Source organism: Copidosoma floridanum, unplaced genomic scaffold (genome assembly GCF_036245765.1).
Source record: "Copidosoma floridanum isolate Cflo_tuat_1 unplaced genomic scaffold, Cflo_Japanese_pri ptg000019l, whole genome shotgun sequence".
NCBI classification, from domain to species: domain Eukaryota; kingdom Metazoa; phylum Arthropoda; class Insecta; order Hymenoptera; family Encyrtidae; genus Copidosoma; species Copidosoma floridanum.
This window is the reverse complement of record NW_028321896.1, coordinates 16,681,386-16,698,693: the sequence shown is the minus strand read 5'-3', so window position 1 is coordinate 16,698,693 and position 17,308 is coordinate 16,681,386. Positions and strand designations below refer to the sequence as shown.

Sequence of the window (17,308 nt, the reverse complement as noted above, 5' to 3'; positions counted from 1 at the left end):
TTCATACCAATGTTTTACTTATTTATTTCTTATTCATACATACACGTCTTTTTACGGCTGTCATTTTTAAATAAAGTTTTCTTTTTAACCACAGGGAAAAAAAAGAAACTATTTCGAACGGTACTAAAATTTTTATTCTGCAACACTTTTTACATTTTGACAAGTTATAAAAATTACATCTGTACACATTAAGAAATAACGGTGAAATATAAAGTTTTTTTTTTTTTTTTTTTTTCAATAACTTTCTGTTGTAAAAAATCTATCTACAATTCGTGGTTTGACCTCAGTGTATAATCTCTCTGAATCAGGAACATCTAAGAAAGTCGTCCCTTCAACGACATCCAGTCACAGTGTCAGCCCTGTTTCATCCCTGGGCCGTGCAATTCGATGAAACTTTCAAGGTTACGTGGTACGTTACCGGCATACGAAAGATTGTACGCTTTCACGACTTTGGCCGCTATGCACTTTAAAGACAACTTCGTTTGTGTTCGAAGAATTATTTCGGCTACGCCTGAAAAAAAACAAAAAAAAAACGAAATTTATTTTTTCTTTATCTGTAAGGCCACTCGAGACAGCTTGTCAAAGACAACGAGTAAATTACCAGTGGTAGCCGCATCGTAAGGTGTCTTTCCTTGGCTGTTGACGGTGTCCATGTGAGCGCCTGCTTGAACGAGGTCCAAAATAATCGAGTGCAGCGTCATGAAGTCGCTAATTGGCTTTTCATACAGAACGATGATGTGAAGCGGCGTGTTTCGCTCGTTGTCCATTGCGTTGACGTCGGCCCCGCATTTGATGAGTAATTTCGCCGTCGCTGCACATGGAAATCTACCAAAGATACACACGTGTATTATTTTTCCAAGGGTTTGATCAAAAAAGAAAAAAGAAAAAAAAAAAAAAAAAAAAAAAGTAATGGACTCGAGACATTACTTGCAAACGTCGTTCGTGTGAAAATCGTCGACTGGCGTGTCCGCGTTCACTGCAAGATGCAGCAGAGTCTGGCCATCTTTCAGTCTCATTTGAAGGGCGCACAATTGATGAACCAAAAAACGTGCCCTTTTCACGTCCACCTCGTCGTATTCTTTTTTATTCAAGGTCATCAATTGAGTCAATATTGTCAAGATGTACAACGTTATCGTTATGTTTGACTCGATTTCGTCCTTTAAAATATGGTACAAAACATTTGATATTGGATTAATTCGTTTGACCACTGATATGTATATTTTTTTTTAATGTACACTTACGACAATCGATTGTTCGCTGTCCTCTTTGGGATCGGGTTCGGTCAGTTTTTTCTTGTTCCTGCCCAACTCGACAACGATGGCCTCCAAAACTTGCAATACTTGGTGCAACCTCAGCTCGACCCCGACATGGATCATTTGTGAAAACACCTGTAACGTTCGGGCGTATATTTTCAAAACCACGTGTCATTCCGGAATATGTATCCGTGTTTTGTTCGCACAATCGAATACGTATATACACACTCACCTGCGCGAATCGCAATAAATCTTTAGAGATCCACATGTTGTTCATTTGTCGTAAATTCAAGGCGTGCAACCACAAATCTATACACCTATCAAATCTCGCGCTGTCCGCGAAAACTGCGCCTCTGTAAATCACAGGCTGTGGCACGTCTGGATTTTGCTTTCCTTAAATTAATCAACGATTCCGTAAATGCCATTATAATTGTTTTTTTTTTTTTTTATTTTTTTTTTAAAACTACCAATACCTAAAATCCTTTCCCTTATCGCAAGGGACTCCATGTGAAGCGAATTGGGACTCTGCTGAAAACTTTCCAATCTCTCGACAGTCTCTGACTCTCGCCAATTTTCGTACGCTGGAACAGGATCCCCGAGTACTTTTTTCACAACGTTACTGGGATCGCTGTACCTGTTTGTTGAAAAAAAAAAAAAAAAAAAAAAATTTCATAATGTAAAAGTAACTTTTCGAAGCAACATCAATCCAAATAATACCTCAAGGTCATGGCTTTGTGCAAATAGGTGTACGATTTGTGGAGACAGTACTGGTCTTTGTCGTTGGCAAACGAAGCGCCAAGAAGCTCGTAAGCCTCGATCATGTCCTCCTTGTTCACGTTCTCGTGCTCAATGAGGCACTCGACAACCTCGGCTCTCGCTCTCTCCGCCGCCAATATCAACGGTGTCATGTTGTTCATGTTCTTCGTCAATTTCGCCCCGTGTCTTAGCAAATCCCTGACTATGGCAGTGTGACCGCACTCGGCGGCAAAGTGCAAAGGCGTTTCGCCGCTCTGGGCTTTTCCATTTGGATTTGCTCCATTTTCCAACAAAAAGCTCACCTGCGACCCAACAATGGTGCGCGTTTCGTTCATCGTCACGGTTATAACATTTTTTTATTTAATTTTTTTTTTGGGGGGTCACTTACGACATCGAGATGGCCTTTGTAGGCAGCGATCATCAAACAAGTGTTGTCCTGCTTATTGGCAATGTGAATGTCCGCCGAGTGATCGATCAAGTACTTGACTATGTCCAGTCTTCCGTCGAAACAAGCAGCTCTCACTGGAGTCGAGTTTGTTTTCGACGGGTGATTCACGTTTGCTCCCGCTTGAACCAGTGTTTTCACCACGTTTAAATGTCCCACGCCTGTGTGTTTATTTACTTTGAATTTTTTTTTTTTTTTTTTTTTTTTTTTATTGGATATAAAATGTAAATAAAAAAAAAAAAAAAAACAGCGCATTTACCAGCAGCACACCAAAGGGCGCTTGCACCCTCGATAATGTATCCGTCGAATTTTACTCTTCCCTCTTGCTCGATGTCTATTTTAAATTTTTCCAAGAGCATTTTTATCACTCGGTTGTGGCCGTATCTGGCTGCCACGATAAACGGAGAGCAACATTGGCCATCTTCTTGCAAGAAGCTCTGAAATGAAGGAAACAAAAAAAATTACTTTATCCAATTACATCAATTTATTTTGTGTTCGATGGAAAAGTAAATTTGTTTGTTGTTGCAAACACGCGTCGAATGCATTAGTTTCGTGTTTGAAAATAAATCCAATAACGAATGTAACAAATCGTCTCGGCAGGGAAAAAAAAAAGTCATGTTCTTCGTTGAGTCTTCAAGTTTTTCTTTGTTTGGAAGATCTTAGCGCAAATGATTTTGGCTCGCAGCCAAAACTCTTGGCTTCTTTATTGGAAAACACATGCCCCAATCTTGCTTTGTCTGATATCAGGACACAAAGGATGCTTCGGATGGGCTCGTCCTTTACGTAAATGTGATAATTTGATAAGAGTTCCTGAAGATGCTTGTTAAGTAGTTTTTTAAGTAAGAATAGCAAAAATGAATTTACTTAAACAATTTTTCAACGGTACCCGTAACTGTTACGCTTTTATTTTTTTGTAAATACAAGAAAAAACAATAATTTTTTTTGTATGCGATTTCAAATTTAACGCCATACACACCACACTAGTTTTACCAAAAGTTTGGCATTTAATTTATCAAGGGCTTATCATAAACGGTATAAGTATTATAGTCAAAGTGTTTTATTTTCATCCTCTTAATTGTAAAGGTTTGGTTTTGTGTGTTTAACTGCATCTGGCAAACCCCTAAACTATCAATAGATAAATTATAAATAACAATCGAGCAACTCAATTCGTTTGATCGTCGACTACAAATGAGATTTAAAAAAAATCTCTGTGCTATCACAGTTGACTGGAAAAAAAAACCACAAGTATTTAAATTGACTTTTCATCAGAATTGAAATCTTATAAAAAAATTTTAAAAACAAAAAAATCTTGGGGCTCCAAATACAAATGTATACCAAAGCGTCGTATCACTATTATTATTTTTACAGCTATGAAAATATGAGCATGTGTGTAATATGAAATTGGAAAATATGTTTTTGCTTGCTCCGAATACAAGCGCTCGAAAATGTATCCTGCTCCAGAATTCGATTCGGGCTCTGTGTGTGACACACTGTCCGTGTATAATTAGATGAGCATCGGCTTTTTAACTACCCCCATTCTCTCGAACTCGTTTTTTTTTTTTCTTTTACTTGCTGTAAAGGAGGCTCAAATGATTTTTTTTATATATTAAACATGTTTACACTTTCAATCGGTATCCAGAAAAATCAAAATCATCGATAAAACTGACTCGAGACCATGAAAGTTTCCACTCCACTTTCCTTACCATCTTGTCAGATATTTGTAATGAAAAAAATACAATAGCGTTAAAAACAAGTGATACACTACTATATACACTATCTCCCGGAAATATTAGTACCGTCAAAAAGTATGAACAAAAAATCGGTGCACTGAATAACTTTTCAAATGCTTTCGTTAAAAAAAAAACGGCTCCATCGTGAAGATAACATTGAATTTTTCCACCAGTAATCATCAAAGATCTTTCGAAAACTTTGTTTCGCTACCCGAAGCCTCCTTTAGACCAGCACGCGCGGGGTGAAACAAATTGACGACGAACAACGCAAAACAACCTTGGTTTGAAAAACAAAAAAAAAAAAAAAAAAAAAAAAAAAAAAACAACCTCATTGGTTTTACTTATGTAAGATAGAGCAGGATGGTTGGTAAGTATACAAAAATACCTATGCACGCATGCAGACACGCGCCGAAGCTTGCACTTGCCCTTTTAAATTTTCTAACCTTCTTGCACGGACGAATCAGCATCATCGGCACACACAAAGCTACCACCTCAACAAGCATCACGATAATTAAAAAAAAAAAAAAAAAAAAAAAACAAGCAGCTCAAAGACACACACTTGAAGTTATAAAGAGAGAGAGAGAGATGCGTGTAAATTCACCTGGTTGATGAGTTTGGTCGAGAGCTCGGGCTCCTCGTCGTTGAGCATGGCGAAGAGGGTGATGGCCAACCCGTCCCTGGCCGCGTAGTAAACCCGGTTCATCAGGGAACTACCGACGATTTCCGTCTCCTCTTCCATCCTCTCGGCTGCACCTCCTCGCATTTACCGCTCGTCCCTGATACCGCCGCGGCACCAATGATTACTCGCAAGGGCTATTTACTCAATCAGGTACATATATATATCATATATATATATATACACGAGCCCAACGGGATGATCGCCCAACAATGGCTCTCTGTCTCTCTCTCCGTCGTCGATGACCCGAAAAGAGAAGCAAAGGAAAAAACAGCACACGCGCACCTCCGAGCTACACCTGCTAATGACAAATGGCACGCGGTGCGTTAGCAATCCTATAGGTTCAGCATCAGCAGAAGGACCGAACTTGGCCAACACCGAGCACTGTCTGTCTCGTCTCTCAGTTCTCTCTCTGTTGACTGTTGCGCGCGCGGAGTCGACGAGCCAGCATATGTTGGAGGGGCTAAGAATAATATATTTATATATACGCACCTGCGCGGCCGAGCTTGCTTTTTAGAGTCGAGAGCTTTTGCGGAGCGAGGGAATGTCATATACCTATATGCGTGGGTGCGTGTACTCATATACGTCCATAAGAAAGAAAAATCGGTTTAGGTAAACGAATATGGAAGAGCAGCGAGTATTGTGTCCAAATACGTGTTGCGGCAGCGCAATGTCATCTTGAGTATTTTCCTTCTCTCGTTTTGTCCACCAATTAAGTTTTTGATCCGATCTCTATGCAATATATGGGACTCTGGTTCATGGAAATGGAAATATTTTGAATACTTCGGCCCCTGGCTCGAATTTTCCAACATCATGGTCCAGTGAGAACCAGAATCGTAGATTTTTACAATATAAAAAAATGGCACTTTTCTTTATGATTGTTATATCACCTTTGTATTTTTTTTTTTTACTTTTTCGCTGGTGTTTTATGCTTGAACAAATTAGAGTTGTATAGGCGAGAGTCTCATGGTAGAAAGTAATTATAACAATCATTGGAATAGCAGTTGGTTTGAGTATGTAATAATAAAAAAAAGTAAAAGGCGTCTCAAAGTGAAACAAATCGATGCCAAGGGAGATTGTATCTATATTCAAACATGATGTGTATACTGTGGGTTTTTCCTCACAGTACAAAAATCCTTTGTTAAAAAAAAAAAAAAAAAAAAAAAAAAAAAAAAAAAAAAAAAAAAAAAAGCAAAATGGAAATCCAAACATCAGAACTATATGTGATATAAAATAATGTGGTCTTACCTGTACTGTCCGTGCCGATGAAATTGCAGTAAGAATTCGAAAATAGACCGCTGAATGCAGCAAGCCCCTGATTAATAACGTACAATAGAAATACGACGGGTAGCGCAATTGATTGCCATGCACCCGGTATTCATATCTATATACAACTATAAACGTTGCGAGTGTTAAAACATTTACAAACGTATATCTACTTACCGATATTACGTATAAGAAAAACGTCATGACCCGTTTCGGCAGTGAAGCAAAAGAAATTGAATTTTCGTGCCAATATGAATAAGAATAAAATCACTTGTGTTCAAACGTTATTTATAAAAACAATATCGAAGAAAGATTCAAGTTTTGCCATGAATGATGATTCGCACAGTCGGTTAAAAATAAAACCCTCATTGATCTTCACTATATCTGATTTATCTCTAAAAAATGGCACGAGATACGATACAATGCAATGCCATGATTTATGTGTACATTGATAAGCATACACGACGTGTATAAAATATACTATGGCGATAAAAATGCACCCCTCGAGGACATGGTAAAAAATAAAGTACAATCTCTACTTATTTATTTATTTTTTGTCACCTAGTAAATAAATTTTTTTTCAATTCATCACAATGCTTATGACTTTGGGAACACCGACATAGTTTGGTTACAGACAATGAGGATGAGAACAAAATAGTGCACCAAAGCATCGCCTTTTTTTTTTTTTTTTTTGTTGCAAAGGCTTTTTTCCCCGAGTCAATCAATCTTGCGAGCAGCTACAACCTGCACAAAATTTTCCCACTTTAGGATAAAAATAGACCGAGTGGCCATAAGTTCACTGTCTCGAGTGCCAAGGCCAAACATCGGCGTCGCGCAGTTTTTCCGCAAAGTCCGCGAAAGGGTGTAACGACCGGGTGCAGCTCTCATACACGCTTGGTCCCCCACAAAATCTAAGCTTCGCGAACACCGGCAATATCGAGTTAAAAGGGCCGCGAAAAAAAAAAAAAAAAAAAATTCACTCCACGAAGCATCGGTACATCCTCAAGGACCCCATACAGCCGTGCAGAGAATCCGAAAGTGGAGTCGTGCGTATAGGGTATTTATGTATAATATATGTGCCCAGTATCTCGTCTCCGGAGAAAACGATCTCGACGTTCTGGCGCCCGGCACCTCGAGAAAAGAAAGAGCGTCGGGGAATATTATATCTCTCTCTCGCGTGCGCAGGTAAGTGCGCTTCATTTCGCTACAAAAATACACCGAGCTATTTCGGTCGTACATGAACTTGTTCGCGCGCTATATGGGACGCGTATGATGCGCGAATCGCCCAGTAACGCGTATACGAAAAGTATAGCGTCCGAGTGGATTCAATGGGGGGTATACTATGTGTGCGTGTGTATAGGGTACTGGTGGCCAAAAAATCAAAGTCAAGTGCAAATAGCGTTCGCGTCGCAGATCGTTTCCTTCTTCTGCTTCTTCTTCTAGCTGTGCCCGCGTTTTGGCTACTCGCTCTGTCAGCACCTTGACGCGACACGTATGGGCCACTTGCGCGACAGTAACTATTGGCAAGATTGGCGGGTTTTAGAGAGAAAAAAAAAAAAAAAAAAAAAGGTATCAAGGTACTTTTTTCCCCTCATTGGTCACTTCAGAGATGCATTCGCTCTGCTCTCCATTATTATCAGTATGTGGATTTGTGCTCGTGCACACGACCAATTGAGAGAGTGAAATAAAACTCAAAGATGTCGATGACTATTTTTTGAGCTCAACACCAACCTCGTCAGGCTCACTTTGTTAGAGGCAATTTAACAAATTAGTTACAAGGGCCCATAAACTTTATAATAAAATTTATAAAAAAAAAAAAGAAAAACAACATCTCGGAATTTCATTTTACTCCTTACGTAGCTGTCAATTGGTCGTGTGCTTGAGCACAAATCCACCTACTCATATTTGTTCAACCATCGAAATTGTTAAAGCAACCATTCGACTATCATAAACTATGATTTAATAGCTGGGTTAACCAAATTTTTTTTTTCTTTTATATTGATAAATATATATATTTTTTTTTTCAACTCGATGCAGTAAAGCGCCCAAAGTTTCACAATTTGGGTAACATTTCAATGTATAGCCTGGAGGAAGTTTACGTAAACTCGATTGTGTTTTGGGCTTCCGGAAGGTTTCGTAAACGCTGCGCGTGGGGATTACGTACATAAATATGAAATAAAAAATTTTCAAAATTATAAGGCCACGTTTGAACTTACATTTTTCGGAGGATTTGTACAGAAGGTCAAAGTTGTCTCAATAAAGTTGGTTGAACAATGGTTTGTGCACTGTAAGATTCGTGAAAAAAGAAAAGATTTTTAGACCCTTTTTTTATATTATTGTATTATTATACTCGAAAAATAAGTTATTTTAGTTCTATGAGTAAGAAACGAGAAAACAGATCGTGACCTACGCATTTGTTGGAGAAAGTTTTTAAATGTGAGCTCTTTGTGAAAAAAACTGACCTTGTGCTCGAGTGAAAAATGACTTTTTCTGGTCTGGTTGTACACGACGGAGCATAAAATATACCGATCGCCAGGAAATTCCATCAATCATTCAGTCGCGCAACACGTATCTTTCCATTAGAGTTTGGCAACAAAGTTTTTGTTTGAAAAAAAAAAAAAAAAAAAAAAAAAAAAAAAAAAAAAAAAAAAAAAAAAAAAAAAAACCTTGTTGGAATGGTTCCCACTTTTCCCAGTGTTGATTCGTCATAGGGAAATCTCGCACAGCAACGATGGCAATGTTATTTTTATTTATCGCTATTTCAACCATAACCGTTGGAAAAGCCCTCACAAATAACTCTTTGAACAAACAAAATTCTACAAATTGCAAGAGCGTGAGAATGTCACACATTTTAAAACCATACCTGCACGAGCAATGAATTTCCTTTCACTTATGGATACTGTATGCATCACTTTGTTCTAATCTCGTATATTCTTGGAAGTGCAAAAAGTGGATGAATTTACAAAAGTTATTTTAGCGATAAAAAATGATTGTTTATTAAACTCATAACGTTGAAAAATACTTAAATTTGCTGCCAAGTTGAAGCTGCCAGACTAGAAAAATCCGTCGATCCAATAAATTCAAAATCTCATATCTAATTCCGTCAAACGACCCAAGCCAAGACAACAGCCGCTCCTTCTTTTTCAAGCAACCATGAAAAAAAAGCAAAAAAGCAAAAAAAAAAAAAAAAAAAAAAACAAATTTTTGAGGGAAAAGAAAAGAAAGCGATGAATCAGCGCGTGATTCGAAGAGTCAAATCGACGCGCGAGCCGTGCCCTCGCTAACCTTCAACTACTAAAATCGTGAAAAGTCGGGTTGTTTTGGCTCGCGCGCGTAGCTCTCCCGTCTCTCCCGATTTCGGTCGAGCAAAATGGGCAACGATCGAAATAAAACCGAGGAGATGGAGGCGAAGACGGAGACTTGGCGAGGCCAGCTGAGAGCAATGAACGAGCGCTTCGAGGAGCGTCTCGACGAGAGCGTCTTCGAGGGCGTGAGGGACGAGAGGGTTCACCACGGCCTCAAACTCACCGCCTCCACGGTGCTCTACAAAAGCTTCGTCGATCTCTGCTTTTGCGACCGAACAAAGGTACGTGCAAGGAGTCCTCCGACTCTTCTGCAGGGCACAACTTCGGGACAACAATTTTCGTCTTTGGCGTGTCCTGAGGAGTATAGGGACAAAATTTAAATGTTTTTTTCCCCCACGAACTAACTGTATTCGACGCACAAGTTTTACTTACATTTTTTTTATTCCTGTAAATGACCGCACCATACGTTGGTATTTATTATACATCTCTACAACTTTTATGTTGCCATGAGTCATATAATTGTCTTTTCCCCATAACTTTTTTTGTAAACAAATAATAATAATTACAAGATAAAATTTAAAGCTTTGAGCGTGTATTCGTTCAAGGAGTATCTGGTGCTGGAAAAAGGCGTCGCGGTGCACCGGTACTCGATGCAGGGCAAACTTTTGCAGCCATCGTTCAGTTTGGAAGCACAGCAGACGTTCACGCGGATGATTTGGTGCGACGGTGCGACCGAGTGTCTCGCCTGCTACGATCCGGACGGCGAGCAAATCTGGATCATGACATCCTCGTGCGTTCTCCTGCAAACGATTAAAAACGAATTCCTTACGAGGGCCGTTTTTCACGATCGAGTCGCTAATCAGATCGTCGTTTTCGATACGCATCAGTCCCTCGTGAGTTGATATGTATACATTAATGTTTAAAACCTATATACATTCATCTTTATAATCTTTTTTTTTTAATTTTTAATCAATATGTTAACATTATTCAAACGATATTGCTTAAGAATCCCCTTGATATTGTCAACCAATTGAAAGAAGTGGTTAATTAAAATTCGGATCGAAAAAGCAACTGACGAGAAATATTTAGAAATGGCACAATTATTATACATGGATTGTCAAATACATTGAAGGAAATTGTTATTCCTGAATGAAGTTTGGTTAAATTTTTTTTTTTTTTTTCATCACCTTCATTCATAATACAATAAGTAGCGATTAAAAAAAAAATTAGAGGCTCAACAGTGCATTTTCAGAAAAAAAAAAAAAAAAAAAAAACTCGATTGTTTTTGTTTTTCCGCCAAGAAAAGAAGTACCCGCTCGACGAGGCCGAGGAAAAAGACCTGGAGTCAACGAAGGCCCTGTCCTACAGCGATCCCGATTTCGGTCCTACCTGGCAGCTCGACCACGCGGCTCTGGTATCCCAACAATGTCCGTCAATTATTCACCAAAGTATACATACAACACACACACGCGCGCACGTCAATTAAAAATAAAAAACCCCCGCATTTTCAGCACCCGACAAAGAGACTCTCGGCTATTACATTACGCACTAGTTATATTACCAAACTGTAGGTAATATCCATTTGGGGTCTTTTTTTAACCTCCGCAGCAGGAGCCAGCCAAGCGCTGTTGGCAGCCTCGTACATGGCCATACTGTACCTAGTGCCGCTCGACCCGATCGAGGACGAGGAGGGCGAGGAGGGCACCGGCAGCGCGTACCTAAAGAGGCGGCTCAACGCCACCAAAGCGCCCATCACGGCTGTGCACTTCAACGCCCCCAGCTCGTGGGTGGTGGTCGGCGACCAACAGGGCAACGGTAAGGTATAGTATCCAGGGTAAAAAAAATGGCACCTTGAATACCAAAAAACGACAGTGACGGCCTGGAACTTGAGCCTCGAGTGCGTGCTGTCTCACGGGGGGGCGCACGACTCGCGGGTGCGCTGGCTCGCGTCGCACCCGTCGATCAACGGCTTCCTCAGCTACTCGCACAACAGCAACGTCGACTCGCGGCTGCAGGTCTGGAGTTGCAACTTCCAGGGGAAAATTGAGTCCTTTTGCGAGCTCGGGCGCGTCCTGGGAGTCGCGGTCGTCGAGTCGGTGGCGGCAGTCGTCCTCCTGACCGCCCCAAAGCTCCTTTACCTCACCATGCGCCAGGCCTACGGGTTTTTCGCGCCGCTCACGTGCGTAACCCCCACCTCCCGGGTTGTACATTTTTTTTAAAAGTGTATAATGTATATACGGTGACAGGTGCCCGACGAGGAGCTTGCTGTCGTCGTGGAACCCGATGTACCAGGGGAAAATCGTCGCCGCCAGCGAGGACAACAGCGTCAGGGTGTTCTCGCCGCACGGGAGACAGCTGAACGTGCAAATATTGCCGGGGAGTCCTCTGCACGTCGTCGCTTCCGTGTACAGTGGAAACAGAGGTGGACTTTTCTTTTTTTTTTTTTTTTTTTTTTTTTTTTTTTTACATCCGTGTACATTTCAAGGGGGGAAGCTCGACTGATTTCGGCGATCGTTGCAGATCGACTGTACACGATTATCCTGAGGACCGGGGAGATACTCGTGAGCGACGCGAGCGTGTGTCCGATGAAGTTTTTGTAACTACCGTTTTTCTTGGAAGCGTATATATATAACCAAGTCGTTGGCTATTTCGCGTAATTATTATTTTTTTGTTTCGGAGCAATCGCCACAAGTGGGATGTATAGAGGGTTTTACGTATATGGTGGCCAACAATGGTTGCTGCGGTGAATTTTCGCGAGGGTGTTAACGGGTGTTTTGATGTTTCCTTGATCTCGAGTTTAATTTTTTTTTTTTTTTTTTTTTTTTTTTACAAGACACGTGTTTGTGAGCGACGAGCTTGAAATGACCTGTGTGGCCGTCTACGAGTACTTTGAGGAGATTCGCGACGAAACTGGTCGTCCAAAGAGTAAGGGCTCCTCTTTCATGTTTCAGAATAAGTATATGTATGTGTCAGAGACATGATTACCACCACTTTGGTCTTACTTTTAGAACCACGTTTGTTCATTGCCATCAGAGTTCGTATTGTCGCGGGTACCAGGGACGGAAAGCTCGTCCTTATAAACGAAAACACGGGAAAGCACGAGTATGTTTGTCAGGTGAGAGCCAGTGAATGGAGAAATTGTTGTTGTTGTTTTTTTTTTTTAGCCGAAGATACATCGATTAACATTAAAACATACGTTTAAAAGGCTCACAATGGACGGGTGATTCAATTGAAGTCATTCGTGGCGTCGCAACGCGTCGTCTCCCTGGGAATCGACAGAAGCGTCAAAGTCTGGCGCGTCTTTGCCGACCTTGCCAATCCCTTGGCGCTGTATTACACTTTGAACTTCACCACTTCCATCGGCCACGTCTCTTTGATCGGGTGAATATTGCATATGGGAACTATTTTTTCTCACAATTTTATACAAATTGTGGTTTTTTTTGCTGATCACAGCCTCATACTCTGTATGGCCAAGAGTTCAATCAACAGTTCGATGCACCAACTACTCATGGAGGACATGCAGAGCAGAGGTAAACTCAAGCCATGCATGTGTGCACAAAGTATTTTATGATGAAAAAATTTCAGTCCGTCTGGAGCACCACAACTCCAAAGATCACACTGAGCTAATAGTGGATGTAATAACTTCCGAGTCGTTGGAAATATGCGCGACGTCATCCTTGGATAACACGATTCGGATCTGGGACGAGGACAACTGCCTCCTCAAGGTAGTATACACAAGTGACCGTTTGATCGTGATATCCAGTAAAATGGCTTTTACTCTTTTTCCCCAAGATACTAGAAATCAACACCTGTGCGCAACTAGCGGTATTTTCATCCGTTTTGGGTGACATTGTCTTCAACGCCGGACGACACCTGTACAAAATTCCACACGAAAATTGTAAGCTCGTTCATCCGAGAATGGTAAACACGTTGACTTCAAATTGCTCAAACGATTGTAGATTTGTCGCCAAAGTATCGGGCAAAAATCGTGGCGAAGGAACTGTCAAGAGAAGCGGACGAAGATGCCGTTGTCGAAGACCCGCAGTACGGAGTTTACGACGATATCGTTGACAGGAATTTGATGGTTCGACCGGTTGTCAGTACGCCACTGGCTTCGTTGGATGTGGCCAATTCGGATAAGCCTAGGCCAGATGATTTGATCCGACAACAAATATGCGGTCTGTACGAGTATAGGGACGAAGGTAGGAAAGATCCGAGTTGTAGGTGTACATTGGTGTGTTGCCACGCATTTCAATGAATTTGGTGCTTTTTCACAGATATAAGAAAAACACGGGATTATCAGATCGAACCTCGGAAGAGAGTCGCTGATAGAGCACTGATGACGACGGATGTTTGGAATAAATACGTGGACGATTTGCTGAGTAGCATGACGCGATTCGCTCCCGAAGTACCCGAATATGATTTTAAAAATCTCAAAGAACAACAATCGGAAGAAAAGAAAGCCTACAACGACCGGGGAATCTTTCAAATGCGCTTTGGTAAGTGTTTTTTGGCAATTAAAACAAACAACAATTTCCTACAATATTTGCAGACAAAAAACATTAAAATTCGTCATTAATATTGAATTTTCGGATGTAGGGTTATTGATCAAAAAGCTTGAAATGTATAATTATTGTGCACAGTCTATAATTGGAGAGCAGTGTGATTTTTTATTTTATTAGAATACAAAGGCTGTATTTCGCTAAACTAAATTTAGCTCTTACGAAATTTACTAATATGTATTTAAAAGTTTTAAAACTATTTTTTGTTTCATCACTTTTTTCTTATTTATAGACAGAGAGTCAAGACTTGGAGTAATTTTAGTCTATCGAATATTGTCCTTTTTTTTATTAAAATGAAAAAAAATGCTGCTATTCAGTTCGGTCGTATGAATATATTTAATTTTTTTACTTGTTGTATAAGTATATGTTGTGTGACTGAAGAATTCGATAGAATACCCGTTTGTAATTTTCTGTGTATACATATAGTGTTGAAAGTTGCAAATTCACAAATTTTGTAATAATCATAGGTTACAGTCCAGATGAGATAGAAAACCTCGAAAATCTTGAAGAATTAATGAAGGATACAAAACTTCCTTTGCATGGCTTTTTACCAAATTCAATTTTGTACAAGCGGAAAGAAAAGGAGAGCCCCATAGTTTATGTTGCCGAAGAACCAATAATTAAAAAGGAACCCGTAAAATACAAATATCCTCGTGAATTTTATCCAGTAAGGTTTTTTGATATTTTCCATTAATTATTAAAACTACATTTCATCTGTCACAACTAAAAAAAATTTCCAGGAAGAAGAAGAAGAAGAAGAAGAGGAGGAAAGAAGACCATCGATCAGACTGTCACAGCTCATGGGAATGGATAACGCAAATGTAGAAAATGAGACTTGATCACGGATGTCGTTCACTTTCAAAATCTTTAATTACAAAATATTCAATAGATCAATTATGTACAAAACCACCATCTTTAAACAATAAAAGTCTTTATAACTATTTACAAGGCTTACAACATAAAATAATAACCAATCGCGCGTCACTCCTCTTCCTGAATACACTTTTCTACCAGTTCCCTCAAATTTGGATTTTCCATGGCCGCGGCGATTCTTTCTTTGTCGTTAATTTGCTTGTTTACTGAAATAAAAAAATAAATAAAAAAATCAATCATATGATTAAAAAAAATGTAAAAAATGCAAAACAAAAGCTGACTTTCTTGTTCCGTGGAGTGGGCACCTTCTTTTATGTAAATATCGAGTTTGAACAGCGCGAGCAGGTGACGCTCCAGTTTGACCCTGATGCACAATCCGATCAAGGTTGCCAGGGAGCAGTGCGGCACCGTAGGGTTGAATTCCACCCTGATGACTGTCACGCCGCCCGGAGTAGCCTCGCAAATCTCGATGCAATCCTCATAAACGACATCGAGCTGCTCGAGCGTCTGCGGTTTCTCGGGATCCCTTATCGTACGCAGCAAATCTGGGGAACAAAGCAAACTCCGTCACTCTGCCAGAGAAAGTAAACATGCAAATTCAACCGTGACTCGGGGTTTTATTACACGCACACTTTTCATCAACATAACCTCTTCCTGTGCTGTTTTGTATCCATATAATTATATATAGGCACTCGTGTATATATATACTTAATATATGCACACATCGTCTGCTCCGGAAAGAGGAAACAGCGACTCCAAAATATACACGGAAACAAAACATACAAAAGACCATGTATACACAGCACTTTGTTGGTATGATGGATTCATATATACATATACGTGCACATAGATTATTCACCGTAAATGGTCTCTCTGAGCTCCGTCTCGTCCTTGGCGGCGAGATCGTCGCGCTGCTGCATCCTACTACTGTCACTTATCACAACATCTTCGGCATTGCTCATGACGTTGCTGCTGATGTTTGCATCTGGGAGCAGACCATCTCGGATCTTACCACCAATAGACAGCTTACGAAAGAACGATAACATTGCCCCGTTATCCCCTATATGTATATTCTACTTCCTGCATATGATACACATGCAGCTTATTTTCAATACACGCACTATCTCTCTCGAGCTAATTCTGCCTGCGTTTAGACGAATTGAAGCATCTCTCGGTTGTATTTATCCTATATATATGTGTATTTGCCGGTTTGCGTAGCAGAAGATAAAGGAGTCGGCCGTTCTCGTGTTACATCACCCCCGCACACCGATACATACAATCATGTGCGATGTTCAGAATAACCCAAAATATGCGCTGCCACTGTGAGTATTTTGTTACTTGCAAGTTGACTCGACGATTTTTGAATAGCTCTTTAAATTACGTATATATAGGTGTGCACATATAGTGTATGTAGCACACGTCGATAGTCGATAGTCGATAGTATAGTGGACACTGGACAGGCGTGTGTACATGTGGTCGTCTGCGTGTTGACATTTTTTGGAGCAAGTATGGGTTAGGTCTTTGAAAATATATGTGCAGGTGCAGGTAAAGAGAAACACACGGATGAATGATACATATACTTTATTGTGACTCATTCGATGGTTACGACAAACACTTAATACTCAGTAATCGGTACTGAATGTTCGAAATTTACTGATGTATGTAGTCTATACAAATTAAAACAGTTAGTATACCTATATATGTATATGTAATGAAGTACTGACCGAGTCACCTTTTACTGTGTTTATTCATACGTCTACTACTATATGGAACGAAGTAAAAAAAAAGGAATTTGATGATTTATACACAATTATGTCAATATTTTTTACTCATATTCACTAATATGTCGGCTGTACGTGTCAAATTTACAATAATTGTATTTCTCGATTTCATCTCGTTCAAGTAAATAAATAAAGAATAATTTATCATAATCATTAAACGATTCATTTTTTAAGTGTGCGTAAAAAATATACCATTTCTACTTGTTACCCTTGGGAAAAACAATTGAATCATGAATTGTGCGTACGCGAGCGCGCGTCCGGAAATAGTAATGATAAAAACCAGACGCGTTCACACATAAGAGATTGTAATGGCAAAGTGTGGTGAGCAAGAAAAACGAAACAGCCTGTTTTGCAAGAAGGTAGTTTAAATATAGATTATTGCGTAAAATACACTCATCGATATAATTTTACCTTCGAGCTGAATTGGCAGTAGGCAGTTTTTCACTTGTGACGTCATAGATCAATATGGCGATCGATGGGTTAACAAATTTCAAATTCTCACATATATACAAAGGGTTGAAAGAATCAATTCACTTGATGATCGATAGTTGCTTTTTTTTATAAACATTACAAATACTCTCCATGAAAAAAAAATTTATTTTTTCTGCAATAATATCATATACCACTTAATGAATTAATTAATAGCTAAACAGTAAGTAAT

General features: G+C 39.7%; 3 protein-coding genes across 5 annotated transcripts; 1 reads left to right on the top strand and 2 right to left on the bottom strand.

Annotated features, from left to right (window-relative positions):
- Nucleotides 1-123: 123 nt before the first annotated feature.
- On the bottom strand, nucleotides 124-5,220 carry LOC106636531 (protein fem-1 homolog B). Of its 3 annotated transcripts, none has more exons than XM_089592589.1 (10): nucleotides 4,786-5,220; nucleotides 2,714-2,891; nucleotides 2,398-2,630; nucleotides 1,971-2,311; nucleotides 1,727-1,887; nucleotides 1,486-1,646; nucleotides 1,242-1,388; nucleotides 928-1,157; nucleotides 602-825; nucleotides 124-511 (listed from the first exon to the last, which is right to left on the bottom strand). In XM_089592589.1, the coding sequence occupies exons 1-10, from the start codon at nucleotides 4,945-4,947 to the stop codon at nucleotides 354-356; spliced, it is 1,995 nt and encodes a 664-aa protein (XP_089448715.1). In that variant the 5' UTR covers nucleotides 4,948-5,220; the 3' UTR covers nucleotides 124-353. The 3 variants fall into 3 exon arrangements, with proteins under 3 accessions (XP_089448715.1, XP_089448717.1, XP_089448716.1); XM_089592591.1 differs by having other exon boundaries at nucleotides 1,236-1,388; nucleotides 2,398-2,615; XM_089592590.1 differs by having other exon boundaries at nucleotides 2,398-2,615; nucleotides 4,786-5,219.
- A 4,276-nt stretch (nucleotides 5,221-9,496) lies between these two features.
- Nucleotides 9,497-14,897, top strand: LOC106636530 (uncharacterized). Its single transcript, XM_089592657.1, is given in 16 exon segments — nucleotides 9,497-9,712; nucleotides 10,037-10,324; nucleotides 10,738-10,858; nucleotides 11,046-11,610; nucleotides 11,678-11,853; nucleotides 11,952-12,027; nucleotides 12,265-12,356; nucleotides 12,440-12,546; nucleotides 12,637-12,812; nucleotides 12,885-12,961; nucleotides 13,017-13,156; nucleotides 13,224-13,329; nucleotides 13,391-13,633; nucleotides 13,709-13,930; nucleotides 14,461-14,660; nucleotides 14,734-14,897. Coding segments are annotated over 16 exon segments (2,904 nt in total). The 3' UTR covers nucleotides 14,833-14,897.
- On the bottom strand, nucleotides 14,845-16,295 carry galla-1 (cytosolic iron-sulfur assembly component galla-1). The gene is made up of 3 exons (XM_014348989.2): nucleotides 15,726-16,295; nucleotides 15,148-15,411; nucleotides 14,845-15,072 (listed from the first exon to the last, which is right to left on the bottom strand). The coding sequence occupies exons 1-3, from the start codon at nucleotides 15,910-15,912 to the stop codon at nucleotides 14,975-14,977; spliced, it is 549 nt and encodes a 182-aa protein (XP_014204475.1). The 5' UTR covers nucleotides 15,913-16,295; the 3' UTR covers nucleotides 14,845-14,974.
- Between the last annotated feature and the right edge of the window lie 1,013 nt (nucleotides 16,296-17,308).

What these genes read in the sequence shown, in the direction of transcription:
- galla-1 (XM_014348989.2), bottom strand. Translation starts at nt 15,912, where the DNA reads ATGTTATCGTTCTTTCGTAAGCTGTCTATTGGTGGTAAGATCCGAGAT. An exon ending in GCTCAGAGAGACCATTTACG is followed by an intron (nt 15,412 to 15,725) that starts GTGAATAATCTA and finishes TTTGTTCCCCAG; the next exon opens with ATTTGCTGCGTACGATAAGG. An exon ending in CCACTCCACGGAACAAGAAA is followed by an intron (nt 15,073 to 15,147) that starts GTCAGCTTTTGT and finishes TTTTTATTTCAG; the next exon opens with TAAACAAGCAAATTAACGAC.
- LOC106636531 (XM_089592589.1), bottom strand. Translation starts at nt 4,947, where the DNA reads ATGCGAGGAGGTGCAGCCGAGAGGATGGAAGAGGAGACGGAAATCGTC. An exon ending in ACAAAGGCCATCTCGATGTC is followed by an intron (nt 2,312 to 2,397) that starts GTAAGTGACCCC and finishes GTTGGGTCGCAG; the next exon opens with GTGAGCTTTTTGTTGGAAAA. An exon ending in CACAAAGCCATGACCTTGAG is followed by an intron (nt 1,888 to 1,970) that starts GTATTATTTGGA and finishes TTCAACAAACAG; the next exon opens with GTACAGCGATCCCAGTAACG.